General features: G+C 31.3%; 3 protein-coding genes across 7 annotated transcripts; 1 reads left to right on the plus strand and 2 right to left on the minus strand.

Moving 5' to 3' along the window:
* The first annotated feature begins 4,013 nt into the window (after positions 1-4,013).
* On the plus strand, positions 4,014-5,709 carry LOC105640861 (1-aminocyclopropane-1-carboxylate oxidase). The gene is made up of 4 exons (XM_012225257.4): positions 4,014-4,215; positions 4,310-4,536; positions 4,698-5,034; positions 5,129-5,709. The coding sequence occupies exons 1-4, from the start codon at positions 4,114-4,116 to the stop codon at positions 5,420-5,422; spliced, it is 960 nt and encodes a 319-aa protein (XP_012080647.1). The 5' UTR covers positions 4,014-4,113; the 3' UTR covers positions 5,423-5,709.
* Positions 5,710-9,468: 3,759 nt separating this feature from the next.
* Positions 9,469-10,741, minus strand: LOC105640860 (uncharacterized). 2 transcript variants are annotated; one of them, XM_020681986.3, is made up of 2 exons: positions 10,529-10,741; positions 9,469-10,216 (listed from the first exon to the last, which is right to left on the minus strand). In XM_020681986.3, the coding sequence occupies exon 2, from the start codon at positions 10,151-10,153 to the stop codon at positions 9,590-9,592; it is 564 nt and encodes a 187-aa protein (XP_020537645.1). In that variant the 5' UTR covers positions 10,154-10,216; positions 10,529-10,741; the 3' UTR covers positions 9,469-9,589. The 2 variants fall into 2 exon arrangements, with proteins under 2 accessions (XP_020537645.1, XP_012080646.1); XM_012225256.4 differs by having other exon boundaries at positions 9,469-10,202; positions 10,529-10,739.
* A 1,605-nt stretch (positions 10,742-12,346) lies between these two features.
* Positions 12,347-22,454, minus strand: LOC105640859 (uncharacterized). Of its 4 annotated transcripts, none has more exons than XM_020682013.3 (14): positions 22,165-22,454; positions 21,390-22,042; positions 21,139-21,299; positions 20,304-20,364; positions 19,281-19,346; positions 18,966-19,051; positions 18,481-18,544; positions 17,263-17,475; positions 16,501-16,566; positions 16,063-16,142; positions 15,867-15,985; positions 15,376-15,434; positions 15,029-15,069; positions 12,347-12,637 (listed from the first exon to the last, which is right to left on the minus strand). In XM_020682013.3, the coding sequence occupies exons 1-11, from the start codon at positions 22,304-22,306 to the stop codon at positions 15,868-15,870; spliced, it is 1,710 nt and encodes a 569-aa protein (XP_020537672.1). In that variant the 5' UTR covers positions 22,307-22,454; the 3' UTR covers positions 12,347-12,637; positions 15,029-15,069; positions 15,376-15,434; position 15,867. The 4 variants fall into 4 exon arrangements, with proteins under 4 accessions (XP_020537672.1, XP_012080645.1, XP_020537671.1 ...); XM_012225255.4 differs by having other exon boundaries at positions 12,347-12,696; XM_020682012.3 differs by having other exon boundaries at positions 15,610-15,985; positions 22,165-22,453.
* Positions 22,455-22,886: the final 432 nt, after the last annotated feature.

Below are 22,886 nucleotides of genomic sequence, written 5' to 3' on the forward strand. Positions count from 1 at the left end.
TAATATTTGGTCAATTTGAATGCTTGGAAATTTAGATTTGGAAGGCATGGAATATTTTTCTTTTTACATTTTTTTTTTCCTTTTGGCGTGTTAAAATATTCTGTCTGTTTAGAAAAAAGTTTGTTAATTATTCTATTGGAGGAATTTTTCTCTCCCATAACCCTCATTCTACACGAGTGTTTTCCTGAAAATGGAATTGTTCAATGTACTAAATGTATTAAAATATGGAAATTTTGCATTTTCAAAGTACGTTATTTTAGAGAATTTATAGTTTTGTTGAATTTGCTTCTAAAAATTTGTATTTATAATTTTATAAAAAACTTAAAAGCTAAAATGTCGAATTTTGGCATTAAACTCAAACTTTTATTTGTAAATATTGAGCCAATTCAATTTTTATTTTTTTGCTAAAAAATAAATTTTTATTATAAAATAATATAAAACTAGAGAAAAAAAAATAGAGAGTAAAAGATAAGAGTGATCTTCATAGATGAGAATAAATAAATAAATAAATATATAGTTAAATAAGGTATTAATTTAAAGAAATAAAACGTAATTTATTAAAGAATGTGGACAAAACTGCAGTTATAGATGATAAACATTCTTTTGGAATATCTAATAAGTGGTTACAAAGGTTGATAAATGAGTTTCAGACAAAACACATTCTACACAGTAATTTTTGTTTTTTTGGTTATATTCTACATTCGGTGTCATTATAATTTTAATTTCCAAGGTGGCATTGGACAAAAATATTAGTGTGGGGTATTGAAAATGTTTTTCATTAAAATCAAATGCGCCGTTGATGACGGCCTCTTCGAGTTGGACCACGTCCATTATTGACTCATTGCAGACGTTTCATTTACTCAATCAATGACTTTTTTTTTTTCCATTTCTTACCTGCACAGCTGAACTTAGACTCAATGATTTTTTTTGGTAGAAAATTAATTTGGATTTAAGAAATTAAATAGGAATTGGAAAAGTCTAAAATAAACTAATAAACGCATTTCATTTTCATAATTCAATTTCTAATTTTACCGGTAAATTTCGATTGAAAATATAAATTTTTTTTCGCTTATCTAATCACCTGTTAGTTAGTTGTAATGATTAGATTTTCAAAATCTCATTTTTAGTCACTTAGTTCCTGTACAGATTCTTTTTTTTATCATAAACAGTTTTTGTTTAGGAATTTTTGTTTCTCGTAATGTTTTAATTTAAAATCACATGTCATAGTGCCTTAGAATTTATAAATTTTTAGGAATTTTATAAGATATGAACATGATAGAATATTGTTTTTCATGATCAAATCAAACTTTGCCACCTCTACATGGTTAGTGGTTGTCGAACTATAATCATAGTATTAAGAGAATATCCAATCACTAACATGTTTCTTAAGAAGAAATAGCAAAAGTTGGAAATACAAGAAAGAACTTGGAACTTGCCTGGACGTAGTGATATTCAAATCGAAATTCCAAACTAAATGTTAATTTAGAATGGAATTTTGAAATATAAAATTTAAAATAAAATGTATTTTTAAAATATTAATATATGGAATGGAAATAAAAAATAAAATTTCATATTCCACTCCATATACCAAGTTTATTATTTTTTTAGTTTTTAATTATAAATTTTAAAATAAAATATTAAATTAAAGATTGGAATAAAATATCTTTAATTTTTCATATTTTTTTCAAGAAAACTTTTGTTTAATTCTAAAATTTTGTAGCTTAATAGAATATTTTAACCCTAACCCTAATTAGTAATTAATATATATTATGTGCTTGAACAAATATTTACTTTCTTGGATTTAAATTTATGATTTTAGTTATAATGCCTTACTGTTTATTAGATTATATGATTTAAATTTGAGTATGCTTATACTTATAATACATATATTTTTTTGTGGATTTAGCACTTTTTAATGCAAATTGGTGACTACATATATTGATATATCCTAATATGAATGGTATTACTTTTATTGATTTTATAATAATAATATTATTAATTATTAAGTTATTAAATTATTAAATGTTAAGGGTAAAGTATACCTACTATCTACAAACATGTAAGGTTAAATATTTTGATTTTAGTTATATGTGATATTAATTTTTTATTTTTAAAAATTTAATTATGTCTTTTTAGCATGTTTATATAACATATGGTGATTATTTGTTATTAAATTTAAAATTTTATCTCTTAAAAAAGTCATAATACGTTAGATTTGCATTTATGATTACGAACTTTAGAACTATCGCATTCCAATGGAATGGTAATAGACTTTTCACAAGTGTACGAAATCAAAAATAAGTAATAAATAGTGAGTAAAATATCGTTCCCACGAGGATTGTATATCAAGTACCAAATTGTGTTAACATATTATTATTTAAACGACAAGAAAAATTGTAAAAATAAAAGAAATAAAACAAAGCAATGAATAAGAAATTAAGCAAATAATTATTGAAAAGAACTCAAGGTTTAAAGATTATTAGAGATTTTGATTTCACTTAATTCTATCAAATTTATCATATTAGTTTGATAATCAATTTTAATTATTCAAAAAGGAGAAATAACCCTAAATTCGCTAATAAGCTCTGTCGATGTTTTATTAACTATTTTAACCTAATTTAATTACGCATCTCTTAACGGCGCAACCAAACATGAATTAAATCATTAAGTTCTTGTGATTATTCAGGAATTCACAAATTAAGGCCTTTAATTTTATGAAAACCTCTCACGAGCCAAACCATCTCGCTCTCGCATCAAGTTGTTATTCCCATAAGAACCCTTCTCTCGACAATAATTAATTAAATAAATCAATCCAGGGGAGAAACTCTGCATGGAAGCATTAAGACCAATAATAAACTTTACTTGAATAAAAAAAATCAAATCTAATATTATAAACTGAAATTGAAATTTAGCTACATCATATCTCTTGTAAAGAGATTTACTTCAATATAGTGAATAAATAAATTCAACTAAATTTGTAAATAATCTCATAAAGAATAATAAACAAAAAAAGAGTTTAGAAATAAAAACTAGTTAATAATTGACTTTGAGTGGCTTCCTTGAATCTTGACATCAACTAGAGCACTTGAAGACTTAAAGAGAGAGAAAACTATGTAGAAAAACAATAGAACAAAAAAGATGAAATATACAATGAATGGATCTCCCAAATTATGTCTAGTCTCTCTCTTTATATAGACTTTCTGAAATATTTTCGAATTCGTTTAGGAAATTAAATCTCTATTGAGGAAAATCTTTTTAAGATAAGAAAATGTTTAGATTTTGTATTTCTTTCCAATTATGATTTTCTCAATGTCTAAATAGGACTCTAGCTTTAACAAGGTACATCCAACAATATCTTCATATAGGCAGCACGGGCTTAATATGAAATTTCGGCCCAAGTTGAACTTTGTAGAATAGCACGGGGGTGCTGGATAGCACGCCTTGGGTATGCTACTTGCTGAAAGTCTTTGACAATTGATCATCTCTTGCACTTTTTGCTTGTTTTCTATAAAAATTCTATAAAATTCTTCAAGATCAAGTGAAATATGATTCAAGAAAGTTTTAAACAAAAACATAAATAAAACTAAATAAAAATTAATTAAAGTAATTAAAAATACCGTCTGAATTCATTAGAGGTTTTTATGGACCAAAATAACACTGCGAGCTACAGAAAACACAGATAGAGTACTATTTTTGATTGAATAGTTTATTTTTAACTAACTTGGTAAAATAAACTAATATAAATATTAAAATTAATTGGTTACAGCTAAATCTAATAAATTAAATATTACGGGTGCAATTTGTCAAAAGTCAGTCCATCAAAGAGAAACACTCAGGAGACAATGCTCAAGAGGGTTTACCAATTTTTTTTTCTTGACTTTAATATAATAGCTATAAATGCTATAGAATTTTAGTCGCACTTTTATCGAGGCAAAGACAAGTCTTGGAGTTGGACCAAGTTGAAGACTTGGAGTTGGAACTTGCAACTATTTGTGTCCTATAAATACCACCCCTGCAACCTCCGTCCTTTATCAACAACCACAAACCACTCCTTAAGAGAGACAGAGAGAGAGATTAAGAAACATCAGAGAGATTAATTGAGCGAGATTAGAGATGGAGTTTCCTGTGATTAACATGGAGAAACTTAATGGTGACGAGAGAGCAGCCACCATGGCTAAGATCAAAGATGCCTGTGAAAACTGGGGCTTCTTTGAGGTATTATTATATTTATATTATAAATCAAATATATGGGTATAGTCTAATTGCTGGATTTATTAAGTGTAATTAATACTTTTGTTTTGTTTTTTAGCTTCTGAACCATGGAATAGCTCCAGAGTTTCTTGACACAGTTGAAAGATTGACAAAAGCTCACTACAGAAAATGCATGGAGCAAAGATTTAAAGAAATGGTCGCGAGCAAAGGCCTCGACGCAACCCAAACTGAGATCAAAGATATGGATTGGGAAAGCACTTTCTTCCTTCGCCATCTTCCTCAGTCAAACATTGCTGAAATTCCCGATCTCGATGATGAATACAGGTTTATTACGTTAAATGCAGTTTTTATATATAATATTAGACTAATCTATGATAATTTTGACAGAACCTGTCGGACCCAACAGTTCTTGTCAAAACCTTGACACAACTCGTGGCTCATGCTTTATATATTTAAGTTTTCTGAAATCAATAAATGATATGCAGGAAGGTGATGAAGGAATTTGCAGCCCAGTTAGAGAAACTGGCAGAGGAGTTGCTAGATTTGCTGTGTGAGAATCTTGGTCTTGAGAAAGGGTACCTAAAGAAGGCGTTTTATGGGTCAAGTGGATCGCCAACCTTTGGGACAAAGGTTAGCAACTATCCACCATGCCCTAAACCAGACTTGATCAAAGGACTCAGGGCCCACACAGATGCAGGTGGCATCATCTTGTTGTTTCAAGATGATAAGGTCAGTGGCCTTCAACTCCTCAAAGATGGCCACTGGGTTGATGTCCCTCCGATGCGTCACTCCATTGTCATCAACCTTGGAGACCAAATTGAGGTATACCCATTATTATCCTTTCCATTTTCTTCATTTTAAAGCAATCGACACAGTTGAGCTTCATTAATTAACATGTAATGATGGATTATTACAGGTAATAACAAATGGGAAATACAAGAGTGTAGAGCACAGAGTGGTGGCTCAAACAGATGGAACAAGAATGTCAATAGCTTCATTTTACAACCCAGGAAGTGATGCAGTGATATATCCAGCACCAGCTTTGTTGGAGAAAGAAGCAGAAGAGAAAAAACAAATTTACCCAAAATTTGTTTTTGAAGATTACATGAAGATTTACGCTGGGCTTAAGTTTCATGCTAAGGAGCCAAGATTTGAAGCTTTGAAGGCTGTAGAAACTAATGTTAATTTGGGTCCAATTGCTACAGCTTAATTAATTATTGGGAATGTTTTATTATTTTATTAATTAAAAGAGAGGGGGGGGGGGGGGGGGGGGAATAAAGAAAGAAGAGGGGGCGTAGGCTTGGATAAGTTTGAGAATTTATTGTAGCACGTCTTAATTTATTGTGTAGAAAATTACCATTGTAGCTATATAAAATGATAAAGTTTATTTTTCAAGAGTAAATTCTTGCCTTAGTTGTGGAACTTCATACTTGTAGCTGTAGCCCTTTTCATGGGGTAATTTTAGAAATTATAATAAATAATTGTTTAAGAAGTAAATTTTCAAGTATCTTTTTTTATTTCATATTATATAATATTTTTTTCGTTCTATTTTATTTGTTTATTATTTCTTTTTTTATAAGTCTCAAAATATTTACAAGATTTTTAAATTTATATACCTAAATAATTATTTTTCTCATGATAATTTTTATGATTATTTATTAAATGAATTATTTTTATTAATATCTTGATGAGTTAACGATAAAAAAAAAAGATAAAATAATATTTGTTGACTAAAGCCTCGTTTGGTTAGATGTAAGCGAAGGGAGGAAGTTGAAGTTCCAGGAAATATAGATTTTGAACATATTTGGTTGGCACAAACTATGTAATTTCCGGGAACTTAAAAATACAACTTCCCTAGTCGTACAAGGAGTAACTTCCTCTGCTCACCCATAGGAAGTGGACTTCCTTAGTTCAAAAACTTCACATTCTTAATTTTACCCTTATAGCTTTCACTGCACATGTATTTGTTCATCAACAATGTGATTTCTTTATTTTTACTTTGGTCCATGGTACTTCTAACTCAACACACCCTTTTTCCTTATTAGTCTTTTTTAGAGAACTATTATTCTTATTTTGTTTGTAATTATAACATTAACCAAATAAATAAAATTATAATAATATTTTGTACAATATGTAATTAAAAAGTTATATTGATTACAAGGCAGTGGATCGTATAAAACATATTTTATTAAATTGATTTTAGGTTATTAATTTTTTTTTTCAATGAAATATTTTAGGTTATTAAGTTTTTTTTCAATGAAATATTTCAATTATTATATATGATAGGGATATTTTTGTCAATTATAATCTCACGTTTCATTAACCCAGCTTTACTTTCTGGGAATTCAATATCAACTAAACACAATCGCACTCTACTTATCGGGAAGTCAACTTTCCAAGAAATAGATCGATTTGAACTAAACAAGATCTAAATTCCTAATATACATATTTTTTTTATTAAATCATGCAAATAAAATGAGACGGAAGAGATAATAATAATAATAATAATAATAATAATAATAATAATAATAAGATGAAAATGGATCAAAAGAATTAAATCAAAAGAATGAGATCAGAAGAAGATGAAAATGGAGTAATTAACTCCTTCAAGCAAGCTCTTTTTAATAACTCCGATGGTCTCTCTTTGGCACTTTCTTATTTGTCTTGTGCACTTTCTCTGCAAGCATGATCTTGATTCTCTTATTTGAGATCAATTCCTAAGTCATTAGAGGTATTAGTTTTTCTAGTATTACTGGTTAGTACTGGGTAAATGTGATAATGAGTATGTGTTACTGCTGAATTTGATTAAATGTTTAAATTTTAATGTTACTGTTATGGAATTGTGTTGATGCTTATAGCAATGAGGTAACAGTACAAACTAATTAGCTAGCTAGCTAACTTGACACCCTTATATGCTCTTGATGGATTTAATATTTAGTCAGATGTGTGATTCTTAATATATATCAAGAGGAGTGCTTGTTAGTTTTAGTTTATGCCTTCTAGCCTCGTAAGGAATGCTTATCTTAGTTTTGGATGTCATTGATCTACCTCGCAATTCCTTGATTGGTTCCTCACCGCTAGATGTTGGTATCTTGAAACAACTTCATACTTTATAATATCTCTCAAGTAGGGTTAGTAATTCGCAATTACAACTGAATATCCGAATCCAACTGATTGTTTTCGGTTTGATTTGGCTTCTATATAAATAAATTTGGGTTTGGATAGGTTAATTATAAATATGAACTCGTTATTCTATGATGCGGGTCAGTTGAAAAAAAATAACTGCTTATCCGAAATAATCAGATTTCTATTAAGGCCTTTCTTTATTTTAATGTTAGATTTCTTATATATATATATATATATAATTTTATTTTAAGAAAAATAATATTTTAAATATTTTTAAATTATTAATTAAATAGGTAATAGTTAGCAGGTACATAAATCCTTGAATCGAATGCGATATAAATATTAAAAATACTATTCGAATCCGTCTCAAATCCATTTATATACTATCCGAACTACTAAATAAAATTGTAATCCCTAATTATATATGTCAAATTATTATCTTACAAACCATCTTTATAATTGGATATTGCTACGGATATCCCAAATCATTCTTATATAGTCTATCACTACATATGAGACTCTATGAGGTAATAGACTCGATCATCCCCTGGAGAGACCCATTATGCCAGTAAACAGTTGAATTTTGTATACATTTCAAACCTGGCTGAAAAATAAAATAAAAAAAAAAATAAAAAAAAAAAAAAAACAAGTGAGGGGAGGACGTAGTGACGTGGAGGGAAAGAAGACCAGTGGCCTAGGCTATTGGTTAAGTCACATGGACCTAACTCAACCTTTTTGTAGCTCTTAAAAAAAAAAAAAAAATCCTAACATTAGAAACAGTTTGTCTTTTACTTATCTTCCTCTTCTCCCAATCATCAGCTAATATTCTAAGATATTTCATTTCTCGAACTCAGTCTTCTCCATTTTCAGCTTTGAAGTCGTTTTGTGCCTTTTTTTCTATTCGTTTTCACTTTTAGTTCTCTCTTTCTGATTTCAATTTATCATTTTTCAAGTTCCAAACATTGGCGAGCCACTTGTCTCTTCACTATCTCCTCTCTCCTATTGATTCTTTTCAACGCTTGTTTGCTCTCTGAAACAATTGAAACTGACATTGCAGTCTACCAATTATAAAATTAACTGTGGATCCACGATAAACGTTTCACCCACGGCTGAAAATGAATTGACAGTGCAGAAAATAAGAATTATAGAAAGTTTTATGAAATTGAAATTGCTTTAAAATTGATATCTATATCGACAAATATTGAAATTGTAAAGAGAAATTAGAAAAAAAGAAATAACAGTGAATATAAAAGAAACTGAAATAAAATTGTTTGAGAATTGCTGTTGAATTATTTTTGAGTTTGATTTTGGGTTAGTTGCTAGGCATTGTTTCTGTGTTCGAGTTTAGTTTTTACAAACCTAATTCTCCAATATTTAATTCTTAATTATTTAATTCTCCAATATTTAAAGCTTAATTAATTTAAACCCAAACAAATTATAAACCTACAAATTAAGTCTGTAACATAAAAAATTAAAATATGGTGTAAACAATACCGCGACCAGCAGTATGTTGATCGTGGATCACTTAGCTCTCTTTCTCCCGCCGTCAAGATGACCTCTTCAGACAGTCGTCTTCATAACCTATACTACATGAAACACTGAAAAGAGTTTTATTTGTTTATTCGAGAAAGTAGGGGAAGAATCGAGGAGATCTTATTATGGTTTCGTCTTTATTTATTTTTTATGATTGATTAGGAACGGAGCCAATCAATGAACAACATAATATGAATAATTTAAGGTAATATGGGAAAATCAATCCAATTCTATTACTGCTGACCAAAAAAAAAATATTTAATCTATATATAGGTTTTTAAAATCAAAGATTAATAGATCTATTAAATCCAAAATAAAAAATAGGTTAAGATTAAAAATTTATAGTTTATAATTTGAAAATAAGTTAGGGTTAAGAAATTATAATTTGTAATCCAATAATTGAATCGATTTCATAATTATAAATTCATTTTTATATTAAATTAAATCGAGGTAAGTTTATATACAGTCTCATTGTGAAAAACACCGGTATATTCGAATATGCTTATACATACGTTTGAATGGAATCACGTATCTGTTTGGCAGATGAGAAAATAAGAAAATTTTGGCAGGCAAACTTCAAAGATGTGAATGTAACAATTGGAGCTAAAATCAAATGTATTTTGTATAATTGGACCCATTCAGATATCATTCAAACCATGGATCCTTTGCCGGCCCAATTACGCAGACATGGGCCATTGATCCCAAACTAAGAGAAAAGTTAAAAAATATCAAGAATCTCAAGAATCGAACGGTTGCAGACAGGACAAGACCCTCGATTGGCCCACATTTCTCTTGAACAAACTCTGCAAAAGGTATGTCCACAGGGAATAAAAGCCGCACCTTTATTTCTCTCCATGCACACGCAGCACACCCAATCGTTCTCATTCCCATTTCCATGCCCAGCGTCTTTCCTCCCGAAGTCATCATTTTCCATCCTTTTCTTTTTCCTCAAATCTACACCGTCCGTTTCTTCTATCAACCTCATCAAAGTCTTAACGGGACCCACATTTGGTCTCCGCAAATTGCGTTCGGCGGCTAAGGCCATTCTGAGGTTCATCATCCCCGATGATATTGCCATGTTGGCACTGTTCCCTACCGGATTTCGATCGCTGACGTGTTCTTGTCTGATGATTGGCTCTTCTTCTTCTTCTTCCTCTTCTTCTTGTATGATGGTCCTGATCGTTGTTCTTGGACTCCAGGTGGACCCACAGCAACCCAGACCTTTGAATGATAGCCGTTGCTTTAGATTCTTCCACAGTGCGATTCCATCTACGCCGTTCATTTCTCTTTTCCTCAAGTTTCTTCTTCTCTCTGAGCTTACTAATTAACTCCTGAAACCTCAATGCTATTGTTCTTTAGTTGATCAACATTTAGTCAAGAAGAGAGAAAATATAAAGAGAATTCAAAACATTGCATGAATCAAGAAAATGCATTGCCAAGAAAAATTGAAGGGTGACCTAGTGCATGAATCGTATGAATTCTTGGGAGGGTTCATGTATGCAACCTTCCTTTCCTTTCTCGTACTTTTTCATAAAGAGATTATTTCCGTAACTCTTAACACATGATCTTGAAAAATAAAGTAAACCATCTTCTTCCATTTCATTCAATTATATCAAATAATGTGCAAGAGAAAACATTTAAAAAATGCGATACTTACTTGGACACCATTGGTTATTGAAGCTCCATATAGTTGTTGAGTGATGAAATGTGAAGAAAAAGAAATAAAAAGAAAGAGAAGCAAGAATCCAAAATGAATGAGAGTTGAAGAGTCAATAAGTTGAAGAAAGAGAAGAGTGAGTTCTGAAATAGGCAGAGGGAATGCGTGATGGTGGCAGGGGAATAATAGGTTACTGCAAGTTTTATGAACGAATGGTACAAAAATGACCAATAAAATAAAAAATAAAAATATATAATAATAATGAAGACTTGAGACGGGACCCACCAACCTATTTGAATTTTTTTTTTTTTAAATAAAATAAAATTTTGACATTTATGTAATGTTGTTAAAGATACAGCCACTCAAAAAAAAAAAAAAAAAAAAAAAAAAAAGTTGTTAAGATACAGGCCATAGGAGCCTTAATTTGTTGGGCGGGATCTATTTATCCTGCCTGTTAGGCCGGCCTACTGTTGCAGTTTGCGGACCTCATAATGGGAAACAAAATCTCTTCCTCGTTAACCGCTACCAAAATTTATTTACTCGTAATTACACGTTCATCTTTTTTCTTCAATATGTATACCCATTTAGACTTTGTTAAATTACTTTTTTTTCATTTATTTATATATTTATCAAATGAAATAGGTGATAATTATAATTATAATTAAATTTAGAGGGACTAAATAGTTACCAGTCCCAAATTTTAAACTAATAAAAATAAAAAAAACTAATAGTTAGTAGTCACATAAAAAATAAAATTTGTAGGGTATGTTATAAAAGTTCTTTGAAATTTGTCCTAAATATATTTTTATCCCCTTTCAAAATTAGTAATTAAAGTGTGATTGACTTTAACGATTTTAAGAAATATAAAGTCTAATGCAATTTAAAACGACAAGAATAATAAAATTTTAGATGTAAGATTACTGAGTTTGAAACACATACACATTATTTTATGATTTAACTGAAAATATGAAGACAAAAAAAGCACTCAAATACTCCAAATTAAGGATGGGAACTGAAATGTCATAAATGACAACTTACCAGATTTGATAAAAGTAAATCTAGAGACAAGAAAGAGAGTGCTTTTGAAACCAAAAAGTCAAAAAGTCATAATATCCGGTTATTCTTTGCAGTTTGGTTTGCGTTAATTGCGTTCATCTCAATTGTCAAAACGCAACAAAAAAAATGGGCAATTAAGGACTAATCGCTGCTCTAAAACATTATTTAATAATATTTTATCCTCAAAATTTGCTGATGAATTTTTTGAATTATTTTTTATAAATCCTCAATGGTATTGCACTTCATTGAAAGTGGTTTAAAGACTAAAAAATTGCTAGTTTTGACTTGAAGAACAAAATGCTTATTTTGGACAGTTATAGACACTTATCGAACCAATCTAAAATATAAGCATGAGATAAATTATGGTATCAATGTACTTTCAAGTATAAAAAAATAAACGAAATAGTAATATATTTTTAAAATGATAAATCAATTATTGACTCGATGCATAAATAGGGCAAAATATGATTTTGTCTTCATAATTAACCTTTCATTTCGCCATATATACAGCGTTTGACAAGTATGATTCAATGATGAAATAGGATTCACAATATTTTCTCAACGGTAGAAATTAGTAATTTTGCTTTTGAAAGCAAGTTAGGACAAAATATGATTAATTACAACAACATGCAATTATGAGTAATAACATGGCTAAATGGGACTTTGGATCCCATGCCAGGTGTCTAAGCTTAAAAGTCACAGGCCTGGCCCACACCGTTAAGTGCTGGATCACTATTTATTTAAGCCCAATAACACGTGAAATTGGTGATCCTCAAAATAAAATGCTCATTTCACTAATTACTACCACAACCAAATGGTATGTATGGTCTGTGATGTGCATTCTACTACATGGAACTCAATTGCAAAGCCACATTCAAGAGAATACATAATATAAAGTACATCTTTACAACAAAATTGGATTTCACCATCATCTTCGGGAATTCAATCAATTGTTGAATGATGCATAATAATGTGTCAATGTCACATTTGCGATCCACTTATGCGTTTTGTATAGATGTAGCTGTCGTCGAGTTGAATGCGATATCTAGTAGACTAACCTCAAAATTTACAAAAAAATCAGTCAAGGGCTTGAGCCAGACAGCCAAAGAAACCTACGCATGACAAATGCACTGATTAAAAATAGCAAAACATTTTTGGATCATTGATACCGAAGATAAATGTGTTTTGAGGTGAAATTATAACACATCAATAGCATGTTCATCAACCAAGTTCTCCAAATATTGGGCAAAGAAACAGCATAAATGCATAAATATGACCCAGAACTTTCTGAAAGAAACTATGAATCTTGACACTTTATTTTGATCCATTAACCAATCAACCCAATTCATCCATATCAAGTTAATGCATTAAGCAGGCACATAAAAATAATGAATATAGACATTAAGCTAATGCATTAAGCTGATGAATCAACCCAATTCATTCTCTGGAGTGCATATAGACATGAGGGTTTCAGCTAGAGAAAAACAATAGTGAATAGCTTTATCAAACAGAATATCATAAAGAACTTGCAAGCAGTTCAGCCATATACTGGACAGTACAATACATATAGCCTGATGCAAATCCGAAATCTAGGGGGTGATACGATATTTACTGATCCTCTACATGCTACTTAGGAATCATATCAAAATTTTAGCCAATAGGCCATACCAGCTGAATGAATAACAGTTGGGTGGGCAAGATAAAATTAGAATAAGAAGAGAAAATTATAGAGTTGGAGGCATAACTAGATAGATCTTTTGCCCTTCTTTTCATTTTAAACTTTGAGAAAAGACATTACAAAAGAATGACTGCAAGAATGGAGACATGACATTACCATTTTCATTTTTATTAAAAAAACCAACATTATTTTTAACACAGATTATTCTAAATTTTCTTTTCCAAATATTTAGGCCACCTAAGCTCTTTTATTAATTTCTTATATCAATTTAAGAAAGTAGCCTTTTGTAATAAGCTACTATCTTTTATTCTTTCTTTTTTTTTTTTTTCTTTTTGCTATTAAGTATTAGATATATAAGATTATTATGATATTTGATTAAGTATTTCACTTAATGTCACTTTAAATCATTTTGCTAACTCGTCAAAAAAAAAAAAAAGAAAAAAAAGAAAAAAAAGAAATTCATGATGACAGTGGCTGATTCACAGACCAATTCCCTAACCTGATTTCCAATTTGAAAACAACGACATTACTGGTTTCATTATTTAAAACCCTGGGTGCAACCCATCTAGAAGTGAAAGGAAAGTTGGATTAAAGAAGAAAAATTAAGTTTTGGATTGGGATTCAGTTTTATGATATTAGTTACTAAGATAAGTATGAGGTGTGCAGATGTTATAAGGAGACGAAGAAAAGAGACTACATGATGGAGGTGTAATTATGATTGAGATTGATAATGAGTAGATGTATTTCTAGGGAATATTTTTCGTAGTGTTTTTGAGAGGTAAGGAAAGAACAAGGAGGAAATTTTTGATGTTTTACTTAGTTACTTTGTAAAAGAGGAAATGCTTTGTTTATGATATTGAGACATTAGGGGTGTGTTCACTTTTAGAAAAGTGAAGTAGTTTTCTAGAAAAATTTTTCAAAAAAACTGGAAAATAGAGTTTTGTGTTCAAATCAATCAGTTTTCCATTTAGAAAACAGTTTTTCAGTTTTTCAAAATCCAACTAAGATTTGGAAAACAGAGTTGTTTTCCAAAGCAAAGACATGTTTTCCAACTGTTTTCCACTTTTTTAAAATCACATTTTCATAATTAAAATTACAATATCTATAAATAATTTTTTCTATAAAATATTTTCATTTGAAAAAATAAAAATATTTAAGTAAAATAAAATTTTATATTATGCTTTAATAAATAATTAATTTTATTATTACAAATATATTATATCCTTTATTTTTAAAAAATTTTACAAAATGATAAAAAATATATTATTATTATAAATAATCAATAGTAAAAATTCAAAAACTTTTACATACAAAATTTCTAAATTTATTTTATATATTTTATTTCTTTTAATTATAAAAGTTATGAATAATGTTCGTGAAGTTAAATTAAAATATAATTTTTATTATTATCAAGTGAATGCATTTTTCATTTCTATTTGTTAGTTTTTATTTTCTAAGAAAATTGCTTTATTAAAAAACAGAAAATAGAAAACAGAAAACTGTTTTCTGTAAGTAAATACACTCTAGACTTTTCCTAACAAGTTCGAGCCCATGTTTATTTAATTGGTCCATAGACAAATAAGTGCAAAACGTGTTTGTGTTTTTTTTTTTTTTGTTTTTTTTTTTTTTTTTTTTTTTTGGGGGGGGGGGGGGGGGGAGGGGAGGGGAGGGGAGAGAAAAAGAGCAAGAGAATGATGCAAGATGAGTCACCATAACCAAATAAACGCAATTACTAATAAATCTGAGGGAGGAAAAGAAAATCTTACAGTAATCAAAGTTTGCCTTCAAATTAGCATTTGCTGCTCATCTGCACAATGTAAAGAGAAGAAATACCAAATATAATTAGTACCTTACCTACACTACGAGTCTAGGGTAAAAAACAAAGTGAAATAAGGCCTTGAAAGTAGGGAGTCAAGCTAAAAGATAAAGATCATTACAAAGTAGCTTAAGATTAAACCAAACTAAAATATCAAATTTATAATGTAATCCAGTGTTCAAGAGGAATTAATCAACATTATTGATCATAGATAGTCCTAATGACAAAGAAAATATACTGTATGGGTTGGAAGTGCATTTGCAACAATAAAATAATCACACTCAGCAACTAACTTACATTTTTATGTGCAACCTAAATAAAATCTGCCTCAATGAATATGGCTTTGCCACATAATCCTGAAATCAACATGGATGATACGTTTACATTATGATTCAAATCACGCATTCAAAAAACTAATTTACAAAAATAAAATAAGCTATAACTGCAACCAATTTCCCTAAATCATTGCACTAAACCACAAATTTACTATAAATTTTTTGTCAAGTATATCATCATTCTCAAAATTTGGACCTTATAATGCCCTGTGGTGCAGTAGATGACTACCCCTGTAAAGAGTTGAATTTAACGTCTAGCACCTCACAATAACACCAAGTGCTGCAAACCAGTTCAATCAGTTCTTCCTTTTTAACTGAAAAGCTTGAAACCAATCATCTTGTTCTAGGTTCTCACAACTTGTCAAATAGAAGCTTATCCCCTTGAATGGTTAGAGTTGTGAACATTGCCACTTGAATGAACCAAGGATAAAGTTTATTTTCAGTGTAGCATACTCTATTTGTTATAGCCCACTTCCAGCATCAAATGACGATAGCTACGGCCACGTATAATCCGCTGCCACTGATACTGGAGCCAATTCTGGAAACTCATACACATCCGCTCCTGGACAAGCCTGTAAGCAAAGATGATCATATGGCAGTTTCATGCACATTTTTAAGTTATTAATTTCAAAAGGAGAAGATTGCTTACCATCTCACAAGGCATCGCTGGATGCCCCTAGATACAGGACGAATGAATGATGGATCACGTTGAGCATAGAGCAAACCAACCTTGGAAATCATGTCGAACAAATTTATCAGGAAAACACAATATGATATAGCACTAATAATTGGACAAGATATTGACTGAATGATAACTAAACCATCTGTTGAAAGATAACTAAACAATTTAAGCAAAAAAGCTATAGGTAAAACCAACAATGCACCAAAAATTTACAAGTAATGCAACTTTTTTTTTTTCTTTCGGTTGTACATTAAATCCGGTTGACACTATTCTTTCATGGAAAGATATGAATTATAGAAGATTTTTATGCTATAGAAACCAAAAATTGTTTCTTTTGGTGGATGGAAGAAAGGGCAAAAACATGTAACCCAACAAAGCAGAGACAAATATACAGATGAGAAATACCTCTAACAATGCAAGAGTACAGGGATCATCCAAAATCTCAAGGCTACAGTCAGCTAGATAATTAAACTGCATCAAATGGAAGAGAAAAAGAAGTCAAAGTTGATTAACAACTAAAAGGAACAGTGATAAGCAGTAGAGCAGCTTTCAAATACAATTTGACTCAACTCCCACTATAAGCTGAGAGAACTTGTAGCATATGACAGTGATTTGAAGACACTATGACATATTAACTAGATTATATACAGAGTTGTACACAGAGAGTAGTGATGGCTAAACCAGCAACAGATGTTCAAGATTTTTCCTTTTTTTTTTTTTGGTTACATTGGAAATTTTTAGAGAGGAGGAAGCACCCAAGTCCCGAGGTTTGAACCTTTGACCTCCTATATTATGAGATAGACATTAAACTTTTTGGCCACACTAGCTCAATGGATGTTTAAGATTCAAACAGTATGATATAAAGTGTCAATTGGTATACCTATGTCAGATAAAGGTATTTGGCATGGGTATGTCAACTGACACTTCAAATCATCATAAACGTCAACAAAAGATATTAAGAAAATTTTCAACTCTTGGACAAATTCCCCATTAAATATTTAACCTATAGACCAAGTGTACCTCTTAGTCATATGTAAAAGAAAATAGTTTGCGTGAGTAACCAAAAGAATAACTAAAAAGGAAAAGAGGAGAAAAAAGAAAAACACAACCATGGAAAGCAAAAAGAATTCAATTCTTTGAGTTAATGTTTTCAAAAGAAAATGTTACCCCAAATTCTGTATTTGCCAGGGATTGAATGAAGTCCATTAGTTGAAGTTTAGCCCATTCCAAGTTAAGAGTAGGGTTGTCCCTACTTGGAGGATGCCTCCAAGGAGCACCAAAACGCAACCTATCTTTTGGAATTTTTCCATTTCGTGCATCATCAGCAAACTTTTGCAGGATTGCCAGTGCTTTATCTATGGAAGGTTTCACCACCGTAACCTAAGAAGTCATAAGAGAAGATATTGAGGCAGTTAGATAATTCGTATAAAACACATTGTTAAAAATTACTGACAGGATACAAAAGTACTGTCTTTATAACAAGAGTAAAAAAAAAAAAAAAAAAACAGATCGCGCCTCAAATGACAATGGATTTGTCACATTTAAACAGGCATGCAAGTTAATTCATTAGGATAAACTTGCATTATAACACAAGTTCACACTACCTTTTAAAAGTTCAGGTTATATTCCAATTAAACTATGACTAAATCAATTTGCCATACTTAATAAGTCATGAAAATTCATCAAACTCCGATAACACAAATTCACATTATATTTTACAGGTACCGGATCAAGCTAAGGCCCCTGTGTTTGCCATTTTCTTGGAAAAATAAAAATTTGTTGAAAAAGACTAATAAATTAAAAGGGAGAAAAATTTATGGAATGATTGATGCTTAAGCTTTCCACTCAAGTGTACATGGTCTAATTTATAGTGCCAAATGCAAAGCATCACCAAGCAATCGACAGACTTCTTTGTATCTTAAGGAACAAAGTCCAGATTGAACAATCACTATTGCCTTTTCTACTGGATTTTTGTAGTATTGGTCTGCCTTTACTTTCCTTTCTGATAAAACAAAAATGAAATTCTGAATGAGGGTGTAACTCACAAACCCTATGTTATTGCAGATTAAAAACTTGAGAAGTTACTGAAACATTAATAAGTACCGCTATGGTTGTCAAACAACTAAGCTAGCATGGCTTAGTGTGGGCAATGCTCTTCATCTACTTAGAAATTGAAGAATATGGTACAGGGTCAGAAACTTCAACTAAGAAAATCAGGCAAAGCCATGAATTGGTAGATAAACCTTCAAAAGCAGGCATTTTCAATAGCTACTGTGTTTTACATTCCTTCATAGATTAATCAAGAATAACAAAGTGTGAAAAGAAAGAACAGAAGGGTTCAAAGGAAAAATGAAAAGCCAAGTTGCGAGGCAATATGAAACTTACCTGCAAAAATGCTAAATATGCATCTATAATGTCCTCAAATGTACTACCCTTGTCATCCAGCACCCTACAGTTAAACAGTAAAAAAGAAATAACATAAGCAGCATTATCCTGTATGGATAATTCAGCCTGACAACTAAAGTACGGAATAAGCTGTGGTGATGCATAGCCTTCTGTCCAATCTACAACAGATGTAGGGTAGATTGGAACATTACGAAGCGTATAAAAAAGTAAGTACAGGCTCATTAACAAAATCTGATGTCCAAAATAAATAATAAACACACACATGGGGTGTATACAAGAATAGCAAACGCAACTTGAGATCTATTGGAGTTCTGTAATGGTATGCAATAGGATAAAGTTGCCATCGCTATGTGGAAAAGAAATAATTTTATTTTTTTGAATTCTGGAATCAACATAAGCATCAATTGATAATTCAATATTATATTAAAAATGACTACAGCAAACTGAACAGTAGATGTTCTTACTTCTGGTAATAGTTGCTTTGTTTGAGAGCATAAAGCTCAAAGAGATGCCGAGGGCTTGGCCCGAGAACCTCAACAATCACTGTCCACTGCAGTCCAATGCAGATACCGTTAAATCTCATAAAGATGCAAGCAATTAAAGATAAAACTATTGGGTGGCCAGGAAAGAGATGACTAGATTAAGATTTTAAAGTTATTGAGATAGATAGAGATATGAAGAAACCCAACCTATTTTGTTTCATAATTTCCTCTCTTTAGGGCCATTTCATCTCTAATTTCATACCTAAAGAAATACTATATCAGGGGAAAAGTCCTTACTTCCGAATGACTGAAGTAGTCAGTAACCATATGCATTTTAGCTTCTTGTGGAGTCCATCCAAAGGTCTGTAGATTAAAAAAAGTGGAATGAGCAACAAATACCAAATCATATATATATATATATATATATATATATATATATATATACATGCACACATAATGATAGTTTATATCATCAAAATGTACATATTTGATCAGATGGACATATTCTAATTGAGAAAAATGAATAAGTTGCTGCATGAATGCACTAACACTATAGCTGCGAACAAATTGAGAGGTGAGGCTAGTGAAAATTTATTTTTGCCTTTTTATTTGGATGGAGTGAAAATAGGAAGAGCTTAAAGTTGGCCATTTTATGGTAAGGATTACAATATCCTTCAAATTAGTACTCAAATACTCTCTTCATGGGTCCACGAAACAACTATTGGAGTTCTTTCATTTTATTAACGACTGGTTGTAAATAGAATTCTATTAAGAGTTAGATTCCTAATAGGTTTGTAGTATCTTGTATAGTATATATATGTCTCTCTATTGATGAAAGAATATGAACAATAATATTTTCCTCAATTGAATTACACATTTATTTATCTATTTTCCCTTTTGGGAGATACAGAATGGAAAATCAAGTTTTGACGGTGGAAGACCATTGAAAATATACTTATTAACAGTTAGTTTTTGTATGTACATGTCTTTATGGTTTTAACTTTTAAGACTCAAAAGCTATACATTTGGATTAACAAAAGCAGTCAAGCCTTGTCCCTTCAATTGGTGTTTTAATTTCTCCCCATAGGAGAGTATCAAGCATAAGCATGGCACAAAGGAGCATATCGAGCAATTAAAATAAGTTTAAGCTTTGGCCAAAAAGCGACAATTCTCAATTTCTCAGCCATAACAACAAAGCAGCAAAGAACAGTTCCATCTTCCTCGAAACTTAACAGGAAAGAGGGCATGTGCAGACAATTAAGTCTGATTACCTATACACACACAATATACAAAGAGTAGCGTTAGTTTAAGTTTATGTACCTCACGGGATATAAATATGTCTGGAAATCCAAAATCCATGTAGGCTCGGTATGAATAGTAGCTGCAGCAACAATTTTAATTAGTTTCAAATAAGATACGAGAAGTGAGGAGAAGCTTGGGAACAACTCATACTAAACTAAAGGTCTGGTAAGCCTATGGAAAAACATAAAATAAGCATGGTTACCACTATAATCCAGGTCAACTAAATTTCTTCTAGGTTCCTAAACCATACAAAAGTATAATATGAGCAGGCAGGAGGTCATGTTTGGAGTCATAGTAGCAACTATTTTAAGTTTACTCTCATAAAACTCATTCCAGATAACATTTCAAACAAGGGTAGTATCCCATCAAAGTAGAAGTAAATAACAAAAATGCCTGCAAAATTCATGCCTGGAGGGCAAGGTGCAGTACCCGGTAATTATACACCCTAAGAAACTGTTGCTCAAATGTAATTAGGCAATTTGCACCATTAGTCTGTGAACGAGCTTTTAGTGTCAGGTTAGAATCAAAACTTGTTTTGTTGTCGAATGTTTGATCTATGAAACAGTTCTCCTATGTATCAAATGAAGGAAGAAACTTGGTTGAATTACAATGAGGAGGAAATAAAATCTGATAAGAGTCACTGAGGCAGGTGCTTAGCGAAACAACACGAGTTTGATTTACCTGAAGGAAACTCTTTTTACAGGCTCAAATTACAAACCTTTTTCTCCAATAGATTACAACAGACTCTAATTGGATCCCATAGAAAACATAGACATCACAGAGAATTGCACATGTATACTAACCCTGTGCGTGGAGTGAGAGAAAACAACCACAGTAGAGTAATGGACCTTACCTATCAGACGTGACCAGCATAACAGGCAGGCACCTCTCGTTCGCACCCAAAGCAATAATTCTCCATATCAAACTGTCATGATACAAGGTTCCAGACACCATTGAATTATCAGTTATAATGGCATTTTTAAGAACTTCAATATTGTTTATAACCAGCTTCGGCTGCCAAAATCACAAGGAAAATAAAAACCATCAACGAATTCACAATACAAAAGGACAAAACACTAATTAAACCGATTGCCAATTACTTACCTGAAAATAGTCTATTTCAGCAGCTTCTGACAACAACTCAACTAACAAACAAGGCCAATCAGTACATGAATTGGCCAACGACCTAGAAAACCCACCACTCTTATTCAAATGCGCAATGGCATTAGCTCTCCACCCTTGCTGCACTTCAATAACCTCCCTAGCTAATCTCAATGCCACAATTGCCTCCCTAAAATATGAAGCCTCCTCTAAGGACAAGTTCTTTCCTTTATCCTCTAACCCCAAAAGCTCATCAATCTCTTTGGCATTTGATCGAGCAGATAGAGCGAAAACTGCCCGGTCCCAAAGAACCGAACTAGAAACCTTATTAGAAACAACATTTCTTGATCTAGATTGAACATTTTTACTGTTCTGGAGTATTACGCGGCGAAGAGCAGTATCAAGGCGGTGCCATTTGTTTAAAGTAGAGAAAATTTGATTAGAAGTAATAGTACCAAGCTGGATTCCCTTATACGCCATTGATTCAAGGCAAGTTTCAAGCAGATTTTTGCAATCTGACAGAGTAGGCGATTCGCAAGTGGACCAAGACGCCCATGGAAATGAATTATTGTTATGCGGATGGTGATCTTTGATTGATTGAGCAAAATCCACGTAGCCAGTGATATGAGGACCTTTGTTCCAGTCGTTAAGGAGACCTAAAAGAAGCAAACCCAAGAAAAAAAAAAAGCATTAGACATTAAAATACACACAAAAAAAAAAAAAAAAAAAAAAAAAAAAAAAAAAAAACTAATAACAATGAGAAAGAAAGGTCTTGTACGGTCGAGGATGAGAGTTGTTTTGCCGGCGCCGCGGGGGCCGTGGAGAATGAGAGGCTGAGGGACTCGGTGGTGTTGAGCGTGGTTGTTTAAAATTGTTTCTAACAACGGTCTTGGTATTATCTTCCATGACTTGTTCACCATTTTCTTCACACTCGCTGCGGCTGCCGGAGGTGGTCTAGGATTTGTTAAAGGAACAGGGAGTGCGTGAGGGGTTTAGACTTGAGAGTCGGGAGTTAACGAGTGAACTAAAGACTGGGTGTTGGGTTTTAGCCCAAAAGAGGATCAAACCCAAGTACCTTAATTTACCTTTGTATTTATGCCGATAAATGAAATAAAGAGATGTGTCTGCGCATTAGCAACCCAATAACAACAAATTTTAAGACGGATATATATGATTAAAAATAAACTTGAAATAATTTAAATATAATTATGAAAAAAGTGTCTAACTTTATGAGTTATTTCACCCTTTTTTTTTTTTTTATTAGCCTGCAAAACAAGCATTGGTCAACTGAAAATTGTACCCTCATGCCAATGTTCGTTAGACTTTGGAATGTGATTACTTTTTTTTTTTTCCCTTGAAAAATTGTCCATTATGACTCTACATTTCGCATTTTAGTAATAACCAGGTACCGCAAGGCAAATCTATGTATTTGGCCATTCAAAAATTAAAATGTAACTTACAATTCATAAGAATGTTCCTTCTACTCCAATAGTTGCATTC

This window comes from Jatropha curcas, chromosome 3, assembly GCF_041381405.1.
Source record: "Jatropha curcas cultivar XTBG-Jc1 chromosome 3, XTBG_Jcur_1.0, whole genome shotgun sequence".
Classification (NCBI taxonomy): Eukaryota; Viridiplantae; Streptophyta; class Magnoliopsida; order Malpighiales; family Euphorbiaceae; genus Jatropha; species Jatropha curcas.